At 48.8% G+C, this 27,540-nt stretch overlaps 1 protein-coding gene across 4 annotated transcripts in view; it reads right to left on the reverse strand.

Moving 5' to 3' along the window:
• Positions 1-27,540, reverse strand: part of AGAP1 (ArfGAP with GTPase domain, ankyrin repeat and PH domain 1) — a 410,505-nt gene that overhangs the window by 23,982 nt on the left and 358,983 nt on the right. For all 4 annotated transcript variants that reach the window (XM_008138427.3, XM_008138426.3, XM_054722794.1 and 1 more), the window contains 3 exons: positions 24,951-25,105; positions 21,536-21,626; positions 20,511-20,733 (listed from right to left, as the gene is read on the reverse strand). In XM_008138427.3, the coding sequence (XP_008136649.1) occupies positions 20,511-20,733; positions 21,536-21,626; positions 24,951-25,105 (469 nt within the window). The remainder of the gene's footprint in view (positions 1-20,510; positions 20,734-21,535; positions 21,627-24,950; positions 25,106-27,540) is intronic.

A 27,540-nucleotide genomic window follows, 5' to 3' on the forward strand; every position in this document is an offset into this window, starting at 1 on the left:
CCGAATACTTTACAGATGAATTAGAATTTAGAATCCAATTATTTCCAACATTCAGACTGTCAGCATTGTTTCTAAGCAGGAGGAAGAAAAAGGGGCCGACGGGCAGGTTTTAAGGATGCAGTGAGTGGCGTGGGCCCTCTCCTGCTCTGGCTTCGGTAACAGCAGAGATGACAACTGCCATCAGGGTTGTGCCTGATGAACCCAAGGCCAGGATCTGGGATTTGTATCCCTGACGGACAGCCATTGTCCCCAGCAGGAGCCCCCTCCCAGGGCTGGCAGGCCCTCACAAAGGATGCTGGCTGGGCCACATCCCAGGCCTGGTAAACCGCAGGGTGCCCTTGGGGGCCCCTGCAGGGGCCAGTCACGCCCTAGGCCTGCCCCCACCCCCTGATCTCTTTAGGGCTGTATTTTTTTTTTTTTTTTTAATTGACAGTAAAGGCCGCCAGGAGGTGAGGCAGAAATGAAAAAGAAAAAAGGAAGAAGCAGTTGGGAGTGAGCACGCTGGGCCCCACCGGGCCTCTGGGACGGGTTCCAGCCCATCTCAGTCGCTGGGAGGGGGGCTGTGGTTCTAAGCTCGGGGAAACTGAGGTTGGCATCAGAGATGTGGCAGGAAACAAAACCAGCCTGGCAGGATGATCCTCTGCCAAACAGACCCACCCCCACGGGTGGGGCAGGGGCCACAGGAATAAGAACTTTCCGATTTGCACTTCAGTTTGCAGAGACACAGCAGTCCCTGAAGAATCCAGCAAGCCTGGCTCCTCCCTGTGCAGGCTGGTTCAGGCAGTAAGGGGATGGCATACACAAACATTCTTACAACTGCTATTACAGTTAGGAATAGGCAGGCGGATTGCTTTCGGGGTTCTCAATTATTGAAAACCATATATAGAGGTTTCTCCAGAAAAAAAAAAAAAAGACTCAAAATGAATCAGTTGTTTTTTTTTTTAAGAATAGGAACACACAGAAGCCACTGGCCTTAACTGTTTGACAATTCTCAAGAATCTCCCCATTCCCAGCAGCACAGTAGGAATGCTGAGGGAAAACCTCCACTTATAATTCATTCCAGAGCAATCCTTACAGCATGAAATGAGCGAATGTAGCCTGCATTTAAATTTTAGCATGCTGTCTGGCCAGTGTGGCTCAGTGGTTGAGCAATGCCTATGAACCAGGAGGTCATGGGTTCAATTCCTGGTCAGGGCACATGCCTGGGTTGCCGGCTTTATCCCCAGTAAGGGGCGTGTAGGAGATAGCCTATTGATGATTCTCTATCATTGATGTTTCTCTCTCTCTTCCTCTCCTTTCCTGTCTGAAATCAATTTAAAAAAATTTAAAAATTAAAATTTTTTTTTAGCATGCCAATGGGTCATAGGCTGGCCGTCAGGACTGAATACACAAGTTGAAGGCAACCACACGGACCCCCTCTTCAGGAAGGCAGAGCATAGCTCCAGCCAGCCACCCTCAGGCCGTTCACTCCAGCCCCACGCTGTCTGTCGGGAGGGATATTTGGCGTTATTGGGCCTGGGGTTTATGATGGGGAAACGTCAGGCCCAACTGAACAGACAGGTCCAACCCTAGAGGTTGTAGTTCTCCTGCGATTGTCCCTTTAATTACTGAGCTGCACCGCACTTCCCTCTCCACTGGAACCTTTGTGTGTGCCCGTGTGCGTGTGCCTGTGTGTGTTCCTACACTCACATCTATCTCTCTGATTCATTTAATTGCGGGCAGGGCACTGGGTAAGATCTTAGAAGAGGCATCCCTGGTTCTAGCATGACTTATTACAGCTCTTGAAAACACCTGTTCATCAGTTTATCCTTTTGTTAAAATCAGACTAAATATCCAGTTCCTTTAAAATATTAACTGAAATCATCTTATGTAATATATTATGTAAAAAAAACCAAACCCATATAATTAAAAAGAAAGAGAAACTCTACTTAATAATCTTAAGAAAGCTCTCAAATTTGGGTGACTTTTTCTCTACGTGCAGTATGCGCATGCACACACACATGTACACACACACTGTTGTATGGAATTCCAATGATGGCTTCTCAGAATGGGTATTTTCCAAGCAGCAAAGGGAAGCCGGTACCTGCCTGAAAACAGGCTCTTCAAAGCAGAGCAATATCATCAGTCGAAGCATTTCGGCATCCTTTTGATGGGTGCAGACCAAAAAGTCACTTCCTCATGACAAAATGAAAACAATCCTCCAGCGTTTCCCTTAGAGGAATAGTCAGCCTGCAGGGGAGATGGCGTTCTCACAGAACAGACTCGCTCTTCACAGTTGTTTGCTCTATTGGGAACACACAGGCCACAGATTCCCCCGTGAATGCAGAGCCAGCCTGGTGGACGGCCAGGCTCCTTCCATCACCACTGAGGCAGGCTGTGGGCCGTTGGGAACCGTCTTCCCTCGGGAGAGGATGGAGGGCCCTCACCCCCAATCCGCCTGGGTGCTTTGGAAACGCTCTCCCTTCCTGAGATCAAATGGGCAGCAGGCTGGAAGCAGGGCCTGGTCTGAGCGACCGTCACATGCCTAATTAATGACCCTGCTGGTCGCAGCTGGAAGAGCTGAGCTGGGGGTGATTAATTAAATTAGCTGGCAGAGGAAATTACAGTAGAAAAGCCAAAGTTTGATTGCCCCATAATTAACCGCAGTGCAAATAATATCTGCATCTATAACTTCCAGCGATGAGATCAGAAGCCAACTGGATTTGGCGCTGATTGAAGCTGTAAATATCCCGTGGTGAAAAATGATAGGTTTGTTCTAGGGGGAAAACTTACAGAAATGGACGTCCAGCTAACGTGATCAGGGGAAAAGGGCACCGGGGAAGCGGCAGGAAGGAAGCCTTACCTTTCAAGCTGCCTTTTTCCAACATTAAAACACCCTTTTTTCATGTTTCTTTTGGGTTATGGACCAGGCCTGATCTCCTACACAGCCTGTCTCTAAATTTCAGATTTGACTTCCCATGCCTGGATCCTGTGTGTTAGGGGTCCATCCCCCTTCCTCGGTCCAGGGATTAAACTCAATTCTAAAATAATTTCATAGGCTGATACGAGGGGGCTGCTTTCATCTTCCCTAAAAGAGGAATATTCTATTTAGACCATCAAATGTGTGAGCTATTGCTGCTTTTCTGGATAATGACAGTTTTTTCTCCTTTGTAACAATTTCATGTTCAAAATATGGTTTCATTAGCGACAGGATCCTACTTAAAAGAAAAAGTATTTTATACAGATAATTGCCCTGCAAAAAAACTGCAGAACTTTAAGCAGACGGAAACAGGACATTTTTCTACCGTCCATGTATGTTCACTGGGAAGTTATTTCCGGGCGGAAGTCCTGCGTCTCTGCTGGAGGAGCCTTCGCTAAGGACTTGGTGGCTTTTGACCAAGAAGAGTGGTGTCTCCCTGGCAACTGGTCAGCACCTTCCCCCCGATCTGGACAGACGGGCTGTCAGTCAAGCGGAGGGAACACTATAGGTGTACAAATGTAACACAGAGCGATAGCATTGTAGATGCAGTGTCGTTCAGAATATTGTTCTCAGTTGAGTTTCACAACAATCAAGTGGGACGGTAGGGCAAGAATTGTCATTCTCATTTTTTCTTTTAAATAAGAAGGTTGAGGCTGTGTGGTCACCGGTGTGGATGGACAGCTGTGGCTTCTGCTGGGCAATCGGAGTCATGGCAGGTGTGATGGCCAATTTCATGTGTCTACTTGGCCAGGCTGTGATGCTCAATGATTTAATCAAACAGGTATCTAGGCATTGCTGTGAACGGTTAACGCCTTCTACAATCAGCTGCCTTTAAGAAAGACCACCCTGGACAATGTGAGTGGGCCATATCCAGTCAGTTCATGGTCTTATGAGGAAAAAACCCTAAGGTTTTCTAAAAAGAAGGAATTCAGCCTCAAGACTGAAGCATCAACTCCTGCCTGAGATCCCAGTCCGCTGGCCTGCTCTGCAGATTTCACATTTGCCAGCCTTCACAATCATGAGCCAAATCCTTAACACAAATCTCTGTGTGCACATGCGTGTGTACACACACACACACACACACACACACACACACAAACACACAGCTGGTTCTGTTCCTCTGGAGAACCCTGACTGATAGAGCAGATTAGTGAGTGGAGAAGTGTCCCCAGCAAAGCGGTGCTGCAGAATCCTGAGCCTGGAGATGATACCTGGACTGGCTTCAAGGGCGTGAGGCGCGTAAGGTGAAGAAGGAAGAGAAAAAGGAAGGATGCCGGGTGGGGTGGGGAGGGCACCTTTCTGGAGATCACTGCAATGACGCTAGTTACATTCCTCAAGTCTACAACCTTTGACCCAGTTAGGCTCCTTCTAGGAGCCTATTTTTAGAAAACAATGAGTCATAAGCTTCTCCCCCAGCACCACCCCCCCCCCCCCCCCCCCCCCCCCGATGAATCCACAAACATGCTACTCCAGCATGCTTTCAGTATTTCTTTGCAAATATTCCCAATGTCTACATGCAAATGATGAAGCAATGAATCAATCATGGGATGAATTACTGGGACAGCACTGAACAGAATTCTTTCAGAAACAAGCACAGTGACACGGAAAGAGGCTCACGATGCAACACTAGCCTAAAGCAGGCTTTGAAGTCGTTTCGAGCATTATTTCTTGGCAGAAATGTTGCGTACATAAAAAGACTTTCTGTAATACACAGACACTACCTGGGGGTGGAATCACAGGTGCATGTGTACACCTGTATGGATTTTAGTCCACAGCATACAGTCACCACCAAAGGCTGGCCCTGACCTAGAGCAGGTATTTCTTCAGGAAGGGTTCCGTTGCCCAGTGAGTTTGGGAAACACTGCACTTGGCCAGGATGTTCACAGCACAGAGCCTTGGCCCCTTCCTGGTTTGGGAAGCTGTGCATACCAGAGAGAGGCCACTTTCACTCTGTTTATTTCAGTTCTCAAACACCTCTTTTTCCAGAAACATCTGTTTGTTAACACTTGCCAGAATTAAATTCCACAGGAGAATGTTCTGGAAGTTACAGCTTTGACTCAGCCTCCTGGTTCCTAAGCTGAGCAGGTCTGGCTGGTTTATGTATGGCCCATTCACCACATGGTTAAGACATTCGAGAAATAGATGTTCTCGTGACTTGAAAAAAAAACCCCCACATAATAGTCTCTTGATTGTGGAAACATCATTTTCTAGATCTTACTGGGAAGGACGTCTGAAGGAGGGCTGTTACTGGATAGGGGGTCTTGGCGAAGCGGGGAGTCGCCACCTCAGTGCCCAAGGCCCGAGTGCGGCCTTCACCAAAGTACTGACTTCCTCTGCCCCACGGCTGCCGCTGCGTTTTTCTCACTGAGGACCCTGATCCGTTTTCTTCAAATAAATTTCAGATTCTGAGCCATTCAGCCTGACACAAGCTTTCAAACCTACAACCACTGGCGGTACCTTCATGACACGTCTGGCAATTCGCATGGCTGTTCCCACTGTCAGAGGCCCGACTCGGAACCCATCAGAGATGCAGGGACACCTCCCAGGCCTGGGAGGAGCGTGATGAGGTGACAGGAGCCCAGGAGAAGTGTTCCCACCGGGGGTCTGTGCAGGGAGGCCTCAGGCCATTCCAGTACTGAGGAGGCCCCAGCAGGTTCCATATTTACCCGAAAGACTTTGAAAATCCAGGAAAAGAGGCCTGGGCTCGGTTTCCTTGTCCGCGTCCCAGGCTGGGACACCGTTCCCTACAACCGCAGCAGGAGACCCTTTGCGGTTTCCACCCCCACAGACGCAGCTTCTTTTTGTCTTGTGTTTCTTCAGAAACTGGGAGCCCCCTCAGTGTGTGGCTAGGGCGAAGGCCTTTTGTTTCCCTAACAGCTTTATTGAGGTGTAATCTACATACCATAAATGCCACCTGTTTTAAGTATACAATCTAAGGATTTTTAGGAAATCCACCGAGCCGTGCAACCATCGCCATCACTCGGTTTTATGACACTGCTATCACCCCGAAGACCCCTTGTGCCTGTCTGTCCACTGCAGCTGATCTGTGTTTCCACCCTCAAACCAGCCGGATCTGCTTCCTGTGGCTTAGACCTGCCTCTTCCAGACACTGCACAGCAACGGAACCACGTCCTAGGCAGGTCTCTGCGTCTGGCTCCCTTCACAGAAGGCTCAGGTCTTGGTCTTTCCACAGATGCCGTTAAGTAAATGAAAACGGGAATTGCAAATAAAAAGCTTATTGGAGGGAGTGCTTTGCATTGGAGTAATTTTTGGTCACTGTTCAACTAATTCGATGTAAATTTTCATTAACGCTTGTACACGTCGATTTTGGTTCAGAGCAGCACCTGCTGTATTTAGGTGTTGGATTTTATGCAGACTACTACTTAGTAAGAGCAAATGAGCTCTTAATTTTTAAGATGAATGTGAAATGGCTGAGTTTACATTTTTGAAAATGAAGGACAGCCTGTGCCATGCCAGACGGAAGCTGACCACTAACTGCCTGGAGTGTGTGATATGAATTAGCTCCTTAATGTCTACACCGCAGCCCGATGACGAAGTCGCTGCCTTCAGAAGAGACCGCTGGGGTGGTTAAATGAAGGACCAGGGAAGTCTTCAATGTAGTCAGTCTTACTCCCACCAAAGAGACATCGAACCTTTTATAGTTGACTAGAGTCTGGTGCACGAAATTCGTGCACAGGTAGGGTCCCTAGGCCTGGCGGGTGATCAGGGCCGATCTGGGCCTTCCAGCTGCCAGCCAAGGCCTTCCTTCATTCTGGGCCAAGGCCTTCCTTCATTCTGTGCCGCCCCCTGGTGGTCAGCGCACATCACAGTGAACAATAGAACTCGCGGTCTCCTGGTCAAACTCCCAAGGGGACAATTTGCATATTAGGCACATATATATATATGTATGTATTATAAATGGGGGAGGGAAGAGACAACTGCAGACACTGCACCGAGGGCTCCCAGGCGGTCTTCCGCTCAACCTCTCCCTTCACAGAGGGCACTTTGTCCGGAGAAGTTAAGGGACCTGCACTGCCCTGTTGCCCAAACAGGCCCAGAGCCCTTGGTTTCTCACTGGGGGCCCTGCTACATCCGCTGCTCCCTCCCAGCAGCTGGTGTGGAAGGACTGGCTTGGAGAGGACTTACGATCAAGGACACAGGACGAGTCTAATGAAACTGTCACTGGGTCTTTAATGAGGAGGCTTGTCTGCTCTAAAGCACTGTCTGGAAGTAAAAAATCATGACCTCACCACTGTCTCCCCTGCCCTCTCGGAGGCCCACCCGGAGTGGCTTCGGGAAGCTGGCAGCTCTGAGTTTTTTGGAAATGAGTCAGCAGGTACATGCACCACCTGGCCAGTGCTGGGCTGTTACACCAGGAGTGTGTTTGGGGGACAGGCCGGGGTATGAAGCTGGTGGTCGTCGGGTGGGCCGTCTGGGGGAGGCAGACGGGCAGACAGCTCTGCTGGCTCAGGGGAGCTGTGTCCACACAGGACGGCAGGACAGAGCGGATTCCGGCTCCCTCGGCAGTGGCGTGGCCTGGTTTTTGATTGGTTCTTCTGTGCTCCTCAGACCTCTCCTGCTACTGGCATTTTGGGCAGTTCTTCTTTTCCTAGGACCGTCCGGGGCTTATACATCCCAGGCCCCAGGACTAAATGCCAGTCAACCCTCCATCCCCCAGGTCATTTCCAAACACTCCCTGAGCCGAAAGCACAGGAGTGAGAAGGCACTGGCACAAGGACCCTGGTCACTTATACACTGAATTCCATGCTCATGAGCATGTGGCCCATTTCCTTTAGGAGCCTCTGGATAACAAGCCTCCTCCAAGTCCTGGGTTAGACCACAGGCAAGCACCTGCCCGGCCGGTGTCCTCTTCTCCGGTTTAAACAGGTATCTCCTAACTTCGAGGATGGTGAGGATGGGTGCGAGACAGATGAGGCCGGCCTTGGGGGTCCTCAGGAGAAGTCACAGGCAGGTCATCAGGGCTGTCTTCGTCCTCCAGGGACACACATTAGAGATGCTTTTCTATGCAAGTGCGTCCCTAAGATTGAGTGATGCGTACCCCAGGTAACGTCCATCTTCCAGACCCCAGGTGGGTGAAATTTTGTATCCATTACAGATAACACTTATGTGAAGCTCTAGCCACCGCTGTTCCCATTCTCCAGGAACTCAAGCAGTGTCTCAGAGATCGGGGCTCGCAGCCGGGGGAGGCTGGCTTTGTCCTGCTGGTTTTGGATGCTCTGTCCCCAAGCCCAGAGATCCCTCTCCAGAGCATGACGGGATCGCAGGGCTCGGCCTCAGCTTAACGACCTTGTCAATGTCCCTGGTCACAACCATGTGCACCTGCCACCTTTATTAGCACAAACTCAAACTGTCAGGGTTTTACGACTGAAATTACCTTTTGTTTGTTCTGCTTGTCGTTTAAAGACCTTTCCATGCGCCCCATGGCCCCAGAGAGAACACTAATCCTCACGGTGGATGTCTGTCTCTCTCTCCAGGCCTCCAGGGTGGGTGAGTCCTGCTGGTGTGATGTCCTACATCTCTTTGGCCAGGCTGCCTCCTAGGCGGTCTGTGAGTCAGCAGGACTGGTGTTCAATTCTGGCTTCACAGGCCGAGTGACTGAAACCAGTTTCCTTTAGCGTCAGAGCAGACGAATGACGTCGATTTGCCCTGTGGATTCCAGGAGGCCGTGGCTATGTTGCGCCTGGCCTTTCGCAGGCTCCTCGCAGGCCCTGAGCACCTGGCGGCGATTCTCTCTCATTCACACTCACTCATTCCGGACACGAGGCACCACCTTCTACCTGGTCTCACTCCCTCCAAGTCAGGGAGTTTTGGCTCAAATGCAAATCCTGCTCAGAGCACTATGCCGGATCCCCTCCTGCACGGGCTCCTGTGCCAAACGAGGGGGTGGCATGCCAGCCGGAGACCTCTCCCCAGCCCGGCTTCAGCCGCCCTGAGCGATTTACACCTTGGCCCGAAGGTTCTCTTGGTGGAATGCCCTCCCCATCTCTTCTCATTGAAATTTCCTTCTTGCCTTTAAAAAAAATTTTTTTTTTACATATTCACATACTATAAAACTCCTCCTTTCAATGTGTATGACCTAGTGGTTTTAGCATATTTACAAGGCCATAGAGCCATCACCACCATGGAAATCCAGATCAAACCCTGAACCCACCCATTCAGCAGACACCCCCCACCCGTTGTCCCTCCCCACACCCTGGCCCTATCCACCTGCCTCCGTGGATCCGCCTGGTCTGGCTGCTGCACGTAAGTGGGAGTCATGTGATATGTGGTCTTTTGCACCTGGCTCCTTCCACTCAGTATGACGTTTCCAAGGTTCACCCATGTTGTAGTGTGTATGGTACTGTATTCCTTTCCGTGTCTAAAGAACCCGCTGTGTGGGTATACCACCTTTTGTACACCTACTTTCATTTTATGGACATCTGGACTGTTTCTACTTTGGGGCTATTGTGAAGAATGCTGCTATGAACACAAATGCACAACTTTTGTATGGACATGCGTTTGTTTCTGTCAGGTATATGCTTAGAAGAGGAATTGCTGGGTCATATGGTTAAGTTTATGGTTAATTTTTTGAGGAACCTCCAGGGTGTTTTCCCAAGTAGCTGTGCTATTTAATATTCTCACTGGCAGTACGAGGGTTCCAACTGTCACACACCCACGCCAACACCTGCCACTGCCTTTCCATTGTGGCCATCCCAGTGGGTGAGAAGCAGTGGCTCAGTGTGGCTGGATTTGCATTTCCCTAATAAATAATATTTTGCATCTTTACATGTGGGTTATTTGTATACCTGCTTTAGAGAAATGTCCAAAGATTTTGCACATTTATAAATTGAGTCATTTGTTTTCTACTGCAGAATTATACTCATTCTTTATACATTCTGGATACTAGGCTCTTACTAGACATTTGGTTTTCAAATTTTCAGTCCTTCTGTGTCTTTTTATTTTTATTTTTATATATTTTATTGATTTTTCACAGAGAGGAAAGGAGAGGGATAGAGAGCTAGAAACATCGATGAGAGAGAGACATCGACCAGCTGCCTCCTGCACCCCCCCCACTGGGGGATGTGCCCGCAACCAATGTACATGCCCTTGACCGGAATCAAACCTGGGACCTTCCAGTCCACAGACCGACGCTCTATCCACTGAGCCAAACTGGTTTCGGCCCTTCTGTGTCTTTTTACTTTCTTGGTATTGTCCTTTGAAGCTCTAAATTTTTTAGTTAATGCAGGTCAATTTATCTATTTTTTTTCTTTTGTCACTCAATGCTTTAGGTACCATAAAGATTTACCTCTCTGTTTTCTTTTAAAAGTTTTATAGTTTCAGTTTTTACACTTAGGGCTTTGATTCATTTGGAGTTCATTTTTGTATCTGGCAAGAGATAGGGGTCTAACTTCATTCTTTTCTATGTGAATATCCAGTTGTTCCACCAGACTTGTTGAAAAGATGATTCTTTCCCCACTGAATTTTCTTAGCATCTCTGTTGAAAATAAATTAACCATAGATGTATGGGCTTACTTCAGGACTGTTAATTCTATTTTATTGATCTATATGTATATCCTTAGGCCAATATCAATAATCTTGGATTATTATAGTTTTGCAGTAAGTTTTTAAATTCGGATATATGAGTCCTCCAATTTTGTTATTCTCTTTCAAGATTGTTTTGCCAATCTTTGCGGGGAGGGTTCTCTTGAATTTCCATATAAATTGTAGAATCAGCTTGTTCATTTCTATAAAAAAACCCATTTGTGATTCTGAAAGGAATTGTGTTGAATGTATACATCAACTTCGGGGAATACTGCTATCTTAAAGTCAAGTCTTCCAACCCATGAGGATAGATGTCTTGCCAATTATTTAGGTTGTCTTCAAGTAGTTTTCAGTATACAGGTTAAATTATTCCTACGTGTATTTTTCTTTCAGATGACATTGTAATTGAAATTGTTAATTTTACTTTGAATTTTCCATTGCTAATGTATAGAAGCACAACTGACTTTTGTATGTTGATCCTGTATTCTTCAAGCTTGCTAAACTCATCTATTAGCTCTGATAGTTATTTGTGGATTCCTTTGGATTTTCTATACACGTGAACACATCATCTACAAATATTTTTACCTCTTCCTTTCTAACCGGGATGCCCTTGGTTTCTTTTTCTTGCCTAATTCACTGGCTTGAACCAGTGCTGAAAGAAGTGGTGACAGTGGACATCCTTGTCTTGTTCCTGATTGTGGGGAACACACTTTGAGTACTTCATCATTAAGGATGATGTCAGTTGTGGATTCTCCATAGATGCCCTTTGTCAGGTTGAAGAAGTTTCCTTTCATACCTAGTTTGCATCATGAAAGGGTATTATTGCATGTTGTCCACTGGATTTCCTGCATCTCCTGAGATGATCATGTAGCTTTTGTCCTTCATTCTATTAATGTGTTGTATGATATTGATCGATTTTTGTATATCGAACCAACCTTGCATTCCTGGGAAAAATATGGCATTTGATCATAGTGGGTTGCAGCACTTACTAGGATGGCACATTGGAGATGCAAGGCCACATTAGAGTCTGGTAAAGAAAGAAGACACATAGCTGGGTCTCAAGAAATGAGGAATAAAGTCCAGGGACTTGGGCGAAGACAGGGAGGAGGACCCTAGGCAGGGTTGTGGACATTTGTTTATTATTATGCTTGGTGTGGACAGGTGCTCCCCAAACCTTCATGTGCATAAGAATCACCTAGAGAGTTATAACATACTGCTAGACTTCACCCCAGGGATACTGATTGGGTGGGTTTGGAATAGAGCTGAGAATATACTTTTCTAGGTAATGCTGATGTTGCAATGAATCACCCTACAGATACATGCAGAGTAAACACGGACTACGCCTTCCGAATCAGCAGACCATCCCCAGCACCTAAGAGGGCATGCACCACTTGTCTGTCTCACTGTCAGCTGCAGGACCCAGGCACAAAGCTGGTGGAGTTTTCCAGACAAAAACAGATCCCAGGAAACTTCATAAATAGTGTTTCATTTTAGCATTCCATTCACATGATTAATTGGTTGAAAATACTGGCTAGTTTCATCTTACAAATAAGAAAATGCCCTGATTTTTAAAAGTTCTAAATTGCAGACAATGCTGGCCATGCAACCAAATTAGAAATCCTCTGGCCCAGCTCCACATTTCATCCTGCAGATAATAAACCTGGTCGTGAGGCTGAGAAATACATGCTGAACGCTTCACCAGGCAGTGCTGGGTCAGGGACATGCACAGAGGGAGTGCAGGTGGGAGGCCTGTTATGTAAAAAGCTGGGGCTTAAGCCCTGTGCCTGTGTCGATCTAGATATTTACATTTCTCGGCACCGTTTTCTGTAGAAGCTCTTCAGATCAGCGTCAACCACAGACAATTAAGACTTTGGAATGACTGGGAAACGGAAAAGATCAGGTTTGCCACATGAATAGATATAAAACAAATGACGTTTTGTTACCTTATTTAAGTTATCACGAGTGAGGCTTCTAGATTTTATAAGTGGAAAGATATTGCAGTTATGTGATTAAACATAATAAATGTACACTAATTATATATATGTCTTTGTAAACACACTATATATACACAGAGATAGGATGGCTAATAAGAATATGAGCTGGGGGTTAAAGGGGGGAAAAGGGAACATATGTAATGCTTTCAACAATAAAGAATTATTTTAAAAAATGAGCTGGGGTCAAGGGGAGGAGAGGGGAGGGATGCTGGTAAACACAATGGTATCTCCAGATGCCATGAATGACCTTCAGATCTGGGCACAATGCTGAGCAGAAAAAGGGCAGCAGCCGCAGAAGGACCAGGGGTGGGTTTCAGGACTCACACCCTGGTCAGGTGATCTGTCCTCCAGTCCTGTGTGACCCTGGAAAAAATGACTCAAGGACCCTAACTCCCCATTCTTCTCCCCTAAAACATGGGCTCCTGCCACGTCATAAGATGGCTCTGTGCTAAGGAAGAGCACACAGCACACTGCGAACCTGGACCCGGGGCTGTTTCCTGTCTCTGTCAGTATCAGGAAGGAGAACGCCGGGTGGATCCTCAGAAGAGTGAGTTTCTGGTGCACGGTGATCAGAACAGCCCTGAGAGAAACGACCCTTTGGGAACGCCCACTGGTGGAAGGTCTAGAGAGGCAGCCGTTCTGAGAGTGTTCACAGGCCCGTGTTCAGAATGTCTCCCACAATATGTAAATCAAGTCTCAACAGGCTCACGTACACGTTACATTCCTTTATATGTGCTCGCAAATGACAGAGGCCCACACACGGTCAGGGGCCCACACATGGTCAGGGCGCCTAGAATATAGCAATGCTTGTTGATGACTTGCATTTTCGTCTACCAGTGACAATACAAATTCTTAAAAAAAAAAAAAAAATACACCAAAAAAACAGACTCCTTGCTTGTCTCCATGGCTACGATTCAGAGAGGAAATGATAGGGGTTTTCAAGCCCCGGTTGCAAAGCTGGCTCCCATACACACCTGGTCTCCCACAAGATCAAACGATACCTGGGGTCTGCAGGCAGCGGTGGCCATCCTCACCCAACCAAAGCTGTTTGCGCATCTGGTTCAAAGGCAGGTGTGAGGGGCAGTTAGTCTCTAAGAAGCGATCCTGTTTTGCTCAACCTTATGGAGAATCTTCTAAAATTCGCCTTTCTTACGATGAGCGCTAGTCTAGACGGAGCGCTGTGTCGGGAGCACTGCGGCTGAGCGTGGGCCGCGGCTGGCTTGCCGGATCGCTGCCTCTGTTGCCAGCTGTAATCCGTAGGTATCATTTCTGAGGCAGTGTTCATGCATTTGCACTTCTCATTTGTTCATTTTCCTAATTGGCTTAATATTTATAGGGGAATATTTCTGATCTGGGCACAGAGTACTGGTAGAGTCAAGCCTATTTAGTGATGTGCTAATGAGGACCATCCAGTCCTGACCGGTCGCTAAGGGACTCATGGCTCTCAGAGTCTGACTCCACGCTGGCCTGCTAGGAGAAGTCACTACAATATCTTAAGTAAAATCTGAGGTCCCCGAGCAGCTGTTGCATCTACGGGGCCGTGGACGTATCAACTTTACTGGCTGCAAATGTCAGGCCGGCATGCAGACGACCTGCCTGCAACCCCCCAGTTCCCCAGAATCTGCCGCTGTCCCTGCTTGCTCAGGACGCTGTCCCCGTCTGGCTGGGAGGCTGGACAGCTCTGCCGGCTGGGGCTGGGCATGCCCGCTGACAGGCGCACCACGATGACAGAAATTCACTCTGAGTTGCAATTAGTGGCACTGTCATTTTCGGGGGCTCCTGCCAATTAATTAAGCCTGTCAAACAGGAAAACCACAGCGCTCACATGATAATTTATATTGGAAGAGACTAGCCTCACGGAGCACAGCGGCTTCCTCCACAAACAGAATTCTCCCTCAGAGCGCTGAAATAAATACCAGACACGGAATAAAATAAAACAACAGAAAGTGAGCTTGGGGGGCGGGGGAGGGGGTCTGCAGGGGAAGAGGAAAGTTAAGCTGCCCTTGTTGTGACTGTTAACTCGGGTCGCAGGAGTGGAAGACAGGCTGATTAAAACCCCAGACGAGCCCCCAGCTCCCTGAACCCTCTGTGTCCGTCCGGGATGATAGAATCAGAGGAGTTTATTCATACCATTAAGCCCCAGAGAACTTAATTGAAAGAAGAGCACAGCCCGGACCTTGACAAGCGGGAGGTCACAGTAATTGCTGCCGGACATATTTAACATTAAGATAATCAGGCCATTAATTACCCTTTGGATCATTAAATCAGCCAGTTGCAAAATGAAATTTCTGCCTCTATTACTCACTTGAGAGACCACAGGGGTGGCCTTTAATTTATCAGTGAGCTTGAGATACAAAGGCTGGGCTGGGGGAGGGCAGGCGGGGAGGGGGCCGTGGTGGCGCTGGCGCGGGGGCAGGGCATCCATCGGCCATGCTCGGTGATCGTGGCAAATTAACTAGGTGAGATAACCTCCTCGTCCAAAGGCAGAGGCTGGGGGTATGTAAATAGATGAGGGCAGACAGGGAGATCAGAGTCCGCACATCACTTAGCAGGATAATAAAGGAAATCATCCTTGATTATCAGTGCTAATTTGGACACTGCCGGTAGCTTGTTATACGTGTTCTGAGTAGCATTTAATTAATTCAATTGCTTGTTAATGAGGGAAGTGACATGTGGGGAGCAGATGCCACCCAACTGCAGATGGGCTCTGGTCATCATGGCAAAGTCCTTTTTTTTTTGCCTATGTCTCCCCTGCCCATTTTTTTTTTTCCCTTTAAAGAAAGAAAATAAAAAAAGGTGTCAAGCATAGAGGAACACTCAAAAGAGACAAAACATTGACCTTGGAGGGCCAAGAACTGTTAAAAAATAATAAGATGAGACAGTCCTGGGGCTGTGGGAACTCGTGTTCCCTGAGGCCCCATTTGGAACGGGGCGTCTCTATGCCAGAAATTTGAGCCCGAGATTACTATATTGTGATCTCATGATCAAACCTAACGAGACAAAGACGTGGCCAAGTGGTACTGCTTTTAATATCTCAGAGTTAGCGGTGGGGATCCAATTATTTTCAGTTTGGATACATCTCCCCTTTCTCAATATCTCCATGTGCATAAATAAGATGAAGTGGCCTTCCAGAATCAAAAGGGCCGAACTCGGATCACTCGGATCACTGGGCGGACCGCTTGGTCTGGGAGTGCGCACCCGTCTCTCCCACGCGGATACCTCCAGTCCCGCCCCAAGTCTTCCGCCTGAAGTGACATCTTTTGACAGGTTAAAGACAGGAAGGGAGTTTAGGCACGCAGGTGAACTGATAAATAATGACACAAAGAGGAAGGATGCTCCAAGAGGGGGAAGACTGCGTCCTGACCCGGTGGAATCAGAGGAAGGGCTGATGTCACTGGGGGGCTTCTCTCGGCCTCTTTCGTGGACATGAGACACAGGGGCTGCTCTGATTTCCCGAACGGCCACGCAAACAGGCGACCTGCACTGAAATGCCTCGGGAGCCGGTCCCTGTGGACCCACACGGGCCAAATGCTGCGACAGAGACACAAAGATGGGGGAGGAAGGAAGGAAAGCGGCACCAGAGGGCTCTGCTCGGTCCTGGCAGGAAACGCTGTTCCCTGCAGTCAAGCCGAAACGCTAAGTGAACCACGGCCAGGAACAGAGAGGACTGACCCGCACGGCGCCGCAGACAGTCCCCAGTGCCCCATGCGTGGCCGAGGGCGAGAGGACGCACAGGTGGACTGAGATGTCCCTGCTGCGTGGTGGCAACGCGGAAGCCCCGATTCACTCAAGACACACGAGGCACTGAGGGGGCAAGAGCACCTGACAGGCGTACCCACGCCGACCAGTTCCCTGTCACACTCCTTCGTTCACTCAAGACACAGGCGCTTGGCCGTTAATAATCTCCACCCCAGCGAATTCTCCTTTCACACGAAAGAGGATGACCAAGGAGCTTGGTGACTTCTCCGGCCCGGGTGCTCCGGGCCCCAGGGCCCACCTATGGGCAACCACACACTACGTGGTGTGATACACAAGCGCACAGGCTGTGCGTCCCGAGTCCTGCTCCTACAGACAGCAGACCGCCCCTCCGCGAGCCTCTACAATCTAGCTGACGTTGTCTACTGTTACTCCCCATTTAAAATCAATATTTTAAGTGTGTGCTTAAATGGTATCAATAGCAATTAGAGAGGAGAATTCAGATTCCACCGCAGATGGAGTTAATTGTTACGGCATCGACCTCCCCAACACGCTCCTTTCTCCAAATTACACCTCCATGCCGGAGGGGGGACGCAGGGCACCCTCTCCCCTCCTGCGACAATACAGTTCATATCGAATGCCCTGGGAAAAATGGCAGTTGTTGCAGAATCCATCCAAAAAGGTTTTTTTTTTTTTTCTTCCTGGGAGTAATTAAAAGATGCTTTTCTTGACTAATGGTTCCCCGGTTTAGGAATGGGAAGTCAATACGGCTTCGCCGCCGTCAGCTTCGATTGATCACAGTGCTGGTGAGGTTTGACCGGCAGTTCTCGGGGTGGCTGAGAATCACTGGAAGCAATTATGAGCCAGCCGAGGCCGCCTGGCCAGGGTGCAGGACCAGCGGCACAAGGCCCGCCAGCCGGGCGGAGGCACCTGTTTCCCTAACTCCCTGCCCGCAGGACTGGGCGACTCCAAGGTTCGGTGGTTCTGGGGACTGGTTGTTTCTTCGGAGAAGGATCTGCTGTGTTCTGTCCCCACGGTCCTGACCCCGTGTGTGTGTGTGTGTGTGTGTGTGTGTGTGTGTGTGTGTGAGTAGACATGTATGTTTCTCTCAGGTTTCTCATATCTTGCATTTGTGGGTCTTATTGTATGTCCAGTGCAGACTGACATATTTGGGGGGAGGAAAGCACGCTCCTAATTATATCCCACTGTCAGAATGAATCTTCTGAACAAGCTTGAACGGACCAGAGCATCTCCAGAAAACAGCTGGGCCCCTTTTCAAAGAATTAGATGGCTAGATGGCACTGGGGTCTTCCTTGGCTAGAGATAAACATTTACTAAAATATTTCTTTTTAGTATTACATTAGGGCCACATGAAAGACCCCTCCGGCTGTTTGTTCTGATCATCATGGGTTCCGCGGAGACCAAAGTGGGTGAGCTTGGGGGCGGGGGTGTCTCCTTCCCGTCTTGGAGAGGCAGGATCCAGACCAGATCACAGACCGAAGTCCACCTGGAAATTCTAGCCCAGACCTTGAGTACTTCGTGTCTCTTAGCAGACACCGCAGGAGGCAGTGCAGGTGGGGGTGTCTGAGTGACTGCGGTGTTCTAACAGGACGCGAGACTTTTTCATTTTTCACAGTGTATCCAGGACGGCTTGTTCCCCCAGGGCCACGCCTTCTGACGGCCTCCCTGCCTCATCGCCATCCCTCCCAATGACGCTGCTGCCTGCCTTTGGTCCTTCTGGGGAAAGCAGACCATACACGGAGGCATAAACAGACCCAACAACTCACCCTCTGCCCACCCACAGGTGCTGTTATCCACCCTCCCACGGCTCCCCCAGGCCTCGGCTCGGCTCTTGGCCCCACCCATCCCCCACAACCAGCCCCATGGGAGACCGCCCCCCACACTAACTTCCACATTTAACCCCATGGGCCCTAGGGCTTCCCACTTGTGCCTTTGCCTAACCCCCTTCCCACCCCCAGGCCTGGCTATCACCCCACCTTCCCGAGTCCAGCTCAGATGCTGTTTCTCCAGCGTGACTTCCCAGGAGCACAGCAGCCATGAGAACCCCTCTGTCCTGTGAACTCGGCCCAGCCCTGGCCTCCTCGTCTGGCCCCAAGGACACCCCTGACCACAGGACAATTACAATAACCATTTGTCACTTCTTTTCTAGGAGAAGGTGGTCCAAGAGTATTTGCTGAATTTAATTAAACACGAAACTCTGGGAAAATTACTAAAGGCACAAAGAAACATTCAGTTCTTATAGGTGCCTATCTTGTTAACCCTTTGCACTCGCTTGCTTTTTTCTCGATTCCTTTATTCTACTAGGGATTTAATTTTTTAAATACCCCAGATTTTACAAAGCGCAGCAGTAGAATAAAAAACTGGAGTTTCTTTTCATACAAACTTATTTGGATTTTTTTATATTTCAAATTATTGATACATTCAATAACCATCACACTCGACATCCGAGTGCAAAAGGTTAAGAATGTACAGATTTCTGAATTCTACCAAGTTATGTGGCAACACCAGGTAACTTCCCCCCAGCACCGCTCCCCAGCCTAGGAGAGGAATTCCAGCTCTGCTCGCTCTTTAGGGAAGCCCAGGATGGGGTTTAACGGCAGTCACCCCATCTGCGAAGAAGGAAGGCTCTGATAAGTCTCTAAAATATAAAGATGTGATGTGCATGACACTAGATAGGAGGGAACTTACATGCTCAAGGGCCTGACTCACACACACGAATTGGAATATGAAACATCCCCCCCACACAATCTGCACTTAGAGAAGATAACATTGATATCAAGTAGTTACCATTAAAAAAATCAACCCACATCCTTGCTTCCAATCACTCTAAATGCTCCTAAATGTGACAGATGAAAAAACAAACTTTTCTCAAGTTGATATGAACCACAGTATATACGCTTCTTTTATATAGAAACAGGTAAAATGCATCAGGTTAATTTTTTCTGACCCTAAATTTTAAATGTTGTTTTCTGCACTCATATATTATACTCAATCCAGTTTCCCCCTCATTTTTCATTTTCAGACCTAAATATTTTCCAAGGAAACTACATCTACATAAAAACAAACAAACAAACAAACAAACAAAAAACACACAAAAAGAAGATATTAAAACAAAAATTAATCTCTTAAGAAGGCTCCTAGTTGGTGACCAGGCCGATTTCCACATTACTGTTAAGTCAAGACAAACACATTTTGAAAGTGCACCCTCTGTTCAGCCTGAAAGACACCTGCCCATTTTCATCACCAGCTGCAACTCACCCACCAAGAGCTCACACAGTAAACCTCCACTGTGGGAGACACAGGCCCCTCGCCCTCCCACGACAGACCTGACACAAGGAGTGGGACTGCTCACACACCAGCTCATTCTCCCAGTGAACCCAAGGTGGCACCAGAAATTCACTCTTCAGTGTTAACGATCCAGAGCCCACCCACTGGGAGCGTGATTGTCGCCTAGCGGGGGGGCCCACTTCTTGGCCTCACATTGGCCGCCACTTGGACTTCCTTGTTGTCTGATCAACAGCAAAAAAATTTAAAAAGTGCTCAGGTTGGGAGACCTATGGCCTCCCTCTGCTTCTCCACACCCCTGAGACGTGAATGCTGAGAGGGAACCCCACACCCTACTTCAGAACCGGACACCCCGGAGAGGGAAGCGTCTGTCCTGCCTCCGGGAACGAGGTTCCCTCAGAAGCCGCTGTTCTATCGCCTCTCAGGTGCATTAAATATGCATGTGTGCTCATAAACCGTTTATCATAGCTGTAAATGAAAGATGAGAAACTAAATGGCCTCAAAATAAATGCGATTTTTACACTGGGTAACAATTAACGTTAATGAGGGGTCACCGTACATTATGCCAAATTTGTCTGATTAAACATGTTAGAAATATATCTTAGGAAATAAAATATATTTTGTTACCATAAACTCACTTATTTTGTGTGTGTGTATGTCAATTGAGTAGATGCTTATCAAAGATCTAAAAATAACAAAATTAAAGAATCAGAAATTCATAATTGGTGTTAATGGTGCAGCGTACGTCTAATAGCAATGTATTAATTAAAGTGATGCATTCATAAGTTTAGAAGCTTAATACACTTCTAGGAGGGGGAGAGGAATCCCCAAGGTGTAAAAACAAACATAAACAATGAAGGCGCTTGAATTAGCCGCATCTGTGAAGACCCATTTTAAATACAGACATCTCTGTGCTGGTCTAATCAGCACCCCTACAGGTTGCCAGGGCAGTTCTAATTGTGTCTAACTGTTGGCGAGATGCCCCGAAACCACACCCCTTTCCGTGTTCTTACCTTGTGGAGTCCAGCGAGGGCTTCGTCCGCCCCTGGCTATTCTCCTCCCAGACGCTGTTGGCCAGCTCGTTCCCAATGGACGACATCACCTTGATGAGCTCGATGGGCCAGTCGTCCAGGTCCAGAGATCGAACTCGCGAGAGGTGGGTGCCGAGGTTCCGGTGGATCCCTGAGCACTCGATGCACATGAGGGCTCCCAGGTTCAAGCTGGCCCAGTTGGGGTCTGTGGGAAGAAGAGCAGAGGGCCCCATGCGGTCAGACCATCACTGCTCATTCACTGCCCTTGGCGTCTCTGCAACAAAACCCTAGCCGGTCAGACTTCACATCCAGACCCCTCCCTGGCGTCTGGCTTGAAAACACTCCCTGGTCAGCTCTTGCTACTATCGTAGGTGTCTTAAAAAAGTGAACATGTTGGTGGCTACTCTGAAATATCTGGCTTTGGCAAATCCTTGGAACTTCCCACCCAATAGACAATCGCCATCGCTGGTTTGGACAGCTCCTCGTTCTTGCACATTGGCAATGCTGCCATGTTCTGCTCTATAAACAGCGCAGTGAGGAACATCTTGGAAGCTAGATCTGCCCCCTGCCCCCAGCTTAGTTCCTGGAGGGGCACAACCAAGTGAGGGGTGTCCATGCCATATGTACGTTGCCAAATAGTTCTTCGTCACTCTTTGGATGGGATAACTCCCAGCAGGTTCACCCAAACTGGATATTTTGACTTAAAAATAACAAGTCTTTGCCGATGTGTCATCTACTCGTCTCTCTGATCTCGGCCCCTCCACCTCCCCTTGTTCTCTGAGAAACTGCAGCAGCCAGAGCTTGGCGTGCATCAGGCTATGCAACCTGCTGTGTCTGTAACTTGACCTTCAGGCTCTATGTTTCTCCCCATAAATGGGCCCTCCGGTAGCACCAACTATTACAGAGCCACAGGAACTAAAAAAGTCAGGCGCAGGGGGACCACCCAATCCAGCTCCGACCGACCCTCTCCACTGCGGAGGCCCAGGCCCTCCCCGGCGCCCACTTACTCTGGGTCTCGCAGTCCACACAGTGCGAATTCCCTCGGATGTTTCGTATCGACTGCAAGGCCATGGCCTCACTCTGGCTCGTCAGTCTGGACTGGACATACAAGAAGACACACAAATGCAAGATATGAGAAACCTGAGAGAAACATACATGTCTACTCATAACGTCAGAGAAAATTCAAACAGATGGTGAGCAGATATGGCAGGAGGGCAATTTCAAACAATTTCTCCTTTTCCGATATCTTCAGGAAAAAGTCCCCCCGAGAAGGCGCTGTGAGGGAACCCCCATGTTAATATTTATTGGGTGAGAATGACCCTACGAGACATGACGACAAAGGCACGTGCTGGACCCTTTGTGAAGGAACAGGGACAAACCGCCACCTGGGGAACGTAACTGGTTAACGTACTTTCACTGCCGTGTGTCCACTTGGTGTGAAGAGTAAAGGATGGAAAACAAGTGTCCTGCTTATCAGAGAAGGGTCAGGCTTAATCGGCATCGTTAAGACAAATGTCATGATTCCTGGTCCGGAGACCACGGCCACACCAGCCTTGATGTTTCCTCTGAAGACTGTCCCAGTTGCTACAACAACAAAGGCACTAGCCTGGGTGGGGCAGGGAGGAGTGGGAGAGGGCTGGGCGCGGTTCTCCTTAAACTCACACTTGAATGTCTTCTCTAAGCAAGTGAAGGCAACATCGAAGGAGGAAAAGAACAGGAAAACCTATAAACTAGGATATGATCATTACAATTAAGTTTTATTAACATTTTGATATCAATTCTTGTAGCCTTTTCCTAAGCACATCTGTACACAGGGAAGTACTTCTTAAAAAGCCACATTGTATATATTGCTTTGAAACCTGCCAGTTTAGACTAATGAGATATTGTCATCTCTCGATGCTGCCCTGTTTTCTTCAACATCAACATTTTAAATGGCTGCATGATATTCCACTTCCGGTGATTTACTTATGACGCTCACTCTGGTGGACATTTAGGTTGGTCCCACGTTTCTCCATTGTAAAGAGCGCTAAAGTTCTGCACACATCCCGCATTATTTACTGAGGATCAATTTCTGGACGTTGAGATGTCAGGTAAAGGAATAGGTACCGTTTCTACTAGTAAGGCTTACACTGCATACATTTAATGTAATGGTAAAAGCCAACTACATTTCAGAGGACATTGAGAATAAGCTTGATTTGTGTTGAAGAATTCTTCATAAGTCAAACTATCTCATGTCAAACTATCTTCATGTTTGATATGAAAAAATGTATTGCTTACCACCTAATAATGTAATTTATTAATTGCTACTGTCTAGGTAGCACCATGCATTATTGGGGTTTTATGCCTTTGGTTAGATACCCAAGTATTCAAAGTATGTTTAACTGTTTATGTTGGCATCTGGAGAGAGTGTGTATGTGTGTGTGTGTGTGTGTGTGTACACAAGCAGGGATGTGTCGGCTGTCTCTCTCTCCCTGTTTCATTTCTGCGGCACATGGGTGTATATGTTTGTCTACACCTGCTATCTACTGAATTATCCACAGGCAGCTAAGATACCTTGTAGCCCATTCTCAACTAGTCAGTATTTTGCCCTCAAGCTATTCCTTGTGGGTATTACTTCCATGTGCACACTCGCACACCTATTCAGCAATGCCCAGGCGTGAGCCTTCCTTCCTCCCTGCTCGGTGAGTCTGCCTGGGAAAGCACTGCCTGTGCGTGCACACGTCTAGTGGGAGAAATGGGGCAGCACTTTAAGGCTGGTGTGTGCATCAGGCCCGAAGGTGATGCCTCGGGTTTCACGGCAGGCGGGCAGAAGCTGGCAAGGTGTGAGAGGGAAAAGGCGACATGCTTCCAGATCCTCTGATTCCGTCTGACCCGAGACGCTATGATTTTGTATCGAACTTGGAGATGTGTTTGTTCAACAAGCCTGGCTCTCCGCACTCCTGTTCTGAAACTTCATCCCCACGTTTGGTGGGTGGCACGCGCCGCGGCTCCCCACGGGCGAGGAGACCGGGGCATCTACATTCGCTCTGGGAGCCACATCTGTGGCTCTGACTATGGAGCCGAGGTGCTCGGGAGTGAGAGGCAGCGACTCAGCCCACCTTGGTATAAAACCACTTTTAAAAAGAGCAGCAAATTACATTATAATAATAATGACTGGTTTACCCTGGGTAAAGAGGGTAATAAAATAAGACACTCCATCTTTCTGAGAGATACACTCCTTCCCCTGACAGAGCTGAACATAAATCATGGGCAGAAATTTCTTTAAATTGTTACAAATGAAACTGCAGGTCGGTGGGCAATGTCCTTTCTCTTAGTTTCGAGTTGACTATAGTTTGAAAATTCTCTCCAGGACTCTAAAATGCCCCAGAAAAGGAGTTAAAAACATCCGAGCATTAAAACAATGAGGTTGAAGAAATCTCTGTTGGGAAGAAGAAAATGGGGAGAATGACTTTTGTTCATGGAATATCACGGGGCAGGGGTCTACAAAATGCAGGGTGAAGTCATTTAGCTTCTCCTTGCTAAACAAATGCAAAGTAACTACCTCTAATTACTGAAAAACAAAAACAAAAACAAAAAACACAAAAAGACTTTATGGCAGAGCTCAGGAAATGGACAACTTCCTGCATGCTCACACATGTGCTCACGTATGTGCTCATGTGCCCACATGTGTGAGTTTACTTTTGTTTACGTCTGTATCAAGAGTCAGTGTCTAAGTGGACAGGGACTTGGATTTTGTGCATTTATGAGCACAGACGAGTGCATCTTTTCAGTCTGCATTCTTTTCCTGAGAGTGTTCTGCCTGAAATAAAAACAAATGTGGCCACATAAGCGACAAGAATCCCAAAGATTCCATCACTTGCAATGAAAAGGTGGGATTTGGGATTAGTTGGGAGAATAAAGATTCCGATGGGATATATGGCCATAGGAACATGGTTACGCTAGGAGACTGACATGATATTTTATAGGTATTGGCACGAAGTCTTCCCCAATATTTTCCACCAGTTAGCTTTTTGCTTAGAAAGAGGACTAGGATCTTGTCAGTCATGTGTCATCTGATGCTTTGTGCTCCCCTGGGCATCACTAGGCCTCCACACCCCTTTAATGAGCAGCTGCCCTTGATTTCGGGGGGCAGCTCCCTAGGGCCTTACCTTTATCATAAAGATTTTTTTAACACTGATTTTTAGAGAGAGAAGAAGGGAGGGAGGGAGGGAGGGGAGAGAGAGAGAGAGAGAGAGAGAGAGAGAGAGAGAGAAACATAAATATGAGAGTGACACATAGAGGGGCTGTCTCCTGCACACCACCCACTGGGGATTGAGCTATAACCCTGGCATGTTCCCTGACGGGAATCGAACCAGCAACCCCTCGGTGCATGGTGCACAGGGTGATGCCCAACTAACCGAGACACACTGGCTGGGGCCTTACCTTATTCTTGCTGCTCTCACATGACTGCAAGCTGGCTAGGATCTGGCTCTCGATGGCTTGGACCCACGCGTCTCTCTCTTCATACGTGGTGGCTTCAAAGTGCCATGTCTGGCCAGTGAGGGACACAATGATAAACTCAAAGTTTTCTTCTTGCTCTGAAACACAGAGGGTGGGGATGAAGAGTTTAGCTTTCATGTGACCGTGGGCCCTCCGCCAGTCCGCCGTCATAAAAGTGCCTTTGGGTTCCATCGCGCCCACCGCAGTGCAGAGCTGAGTCCACAGACCGGCAAACACTCAAAGTCTGGAACTGCAGCCGGCATGGTTCAGCGAGGTCTCCCTCAGTGCCCAGGGGGCGAGGAAAGGAAAATCAGCGTGCGATGGCAGTGTCTCCGTGATGGGCACAGATGAAGCAACACAGGAAAATCCCTGTAACTTATGCTAACCATCCACACCTGTGGGGCGAAACTAAGTTAGTGCTGAGAATCTCAGGGTACAGTTTTGGGGTCTTTGTTGCATGTGTGTGTAGATCCACAGATGCACCACAGCAGGGAGGGTGCCTGGGTTTCTGTTCCTCTCCGTCAGGAAGTCCCTTCTAGGCTGCCGGGATCCCACTGTCATTCTTGGTCTGGAGACGATGGAATTAAAGCCGTCCCATGGGCGACGGTCTGGACCAGGAAGAGTCAGACTTGCATCAAATCCTGCCAGGCCACTTCCCACATCGGGCTCTTCGGGTGAGTCCTGGAGCCTCCCAGGCCCCTTTCCTCACCCCTACGGGGGCGGGGACGGGGGGGGGGGGAGGCCACCCGCTTCGGAGCGTTTCCCACTGGCTAAGTGACATGTGCTAATTCAGGGGACACCCCATAAATGCCGGCATCTGTCCTCTTTCCTCACTACCCCTGTCCCTGCCACAGAGCAAGAGCGGAGGCGGCACATACAGGCAGCAAAACCCGCCACAAATATCCGCGAGGCACTTTCCCGCTGGACTACCGGGCACCGCATCTCATTTGGTTCCAAGTCTTCAGTCACTGGGCTGTGAACTCACTGCATCACATCACCTGGTGAGGAGTTGTTATCAATAAGGATAAGAACCCGCCGACCTGCCTAGCTGACCACTGCGTCTATTAATTATCATCTCAGTTGTCTGCACATGGCCATTTGGCTCACCCACCTACTGGGCCAGCCTCTGCCTCCCACAATCTCCGTTCCTCTCACCCATCCCCCCAGCACAACCCCTGACCTTCAGCCCCTGACCTCTGCTGTGCTCCCTGCTGCTCTTGGGTTCTTGAGACCCGAGCTCACCAGGAGCCCTCGACCTCCAGACATGGATGCTCACTCAGCTCCTCCCGAAGCAACTACAACCATGTCCGGCCGTCCTCACCTCCTTCCCCTCAGTCTTAGGAGGGAAGCAGCCCCCACTCTGTGGCTGGGAGACCCCTCCCACCTCACTCCATTGACCCCAGGGCCCAGGAAGGGGATGCTCATGTCCTTCCTAATGCCAGCCAGGCCTGGGGAACCGCTTCCCTAAACCACTGTGCATTGCTATGGAAACGGGGCCGGGACACTGTTGCGTGAAATCTTCACATGCTCTGATGTTAATGGTTCTGTGTTCTATGTAAAATCAGCACCGCTGCTCTTTTAGAAGTTAACCTCCTGGTGAGTTGGCCTTAAATCTGTGGAACTGGCTCTGAAGGGTCCCAAACGTAGGGAAGGTGGACACCCCCTTTTGCAAAACCGTTGTGGGTTCATTTCTCGCAAATTTCCAAGTGCACTGCTCTCCAGTACCTATTCTATGGCTGCTCAATCACCTTCAAATCAAGGCCCCACTCCGCCACTTGTTCCTTTTACTTCCGGACCTTCCCAGCACCTTCCGTGCCATTAAACGTTTCTGTCTCTACTTTCAGTAGGTTCAGGTGCCTCTTCCCTCCACGGGGAGGGAACGTCAGGCGAGAACGCTGCTGACCACAGAGTGGCGCCCCAGCCTCCTCCCCATGGCTATAGGAGCAATCCATTGTTCCTTCCCTTTTTTGGCCGAAACCCTTTTAAAAGTGGCTTCTGTCACCTCCAACCCCAATCCTGACTAATCCATGGAGAAAAGAGTCCCCAGGGCGAGCCTCCAGCCTGCTGCCTGGTCCTCTCCTCAGGTCGCCACCTGGACAACCTCTAGACTAATCCTCGCCAGCACATCTGTATCACTGCAGTGACTACTGCACTCATCCTACATAATAATCCTATATAATAAAGAGGTAATATGCAAATTGACCTTCACACCATAACACCGCCACAAGATGGCGGCGCACACAGCGGAGGTTGGGTTCCCGTAATGAGAGATCAGCAGGGACCTGAGGCTATGTGGTGCAGGGCCGGGGTGGGGGACCTCAGGCCGCACCCCCCTGCCTGGTGGGGCTTGATGGGGGACCTCAAGGCACGCCCCCTGCCCTAGCACTGGGCCAGGGGACCTGAGGCCATGCTCCCCGACCCGGCATGCGACGGGGGAACTGAGGCTGCTCCCCTCTCCGGCGCCAGGCTGGGGGACCTGAGGCTGTGCCCCCTGCTCGGCAGGGCTTGACGGGGCCCTAAGGTTGCGCCCCCC

The sequence above is a fragment of the Eptesicus fuscus genome, chromosome 11, assembly GCF_027574615.1.
Source record: "Eptesicus fuscus isolate TK198812 chromosome 11, DD_ASM_mEF_20220401, whole genome shotgun sequence".
Classification (NCBI taxonomy): Eukaryota; Metazoa; Chordata; class Mammalia; order Chiroptera; family Vespertilionidae; genus Eptesicus; species Eptesicus fuscus.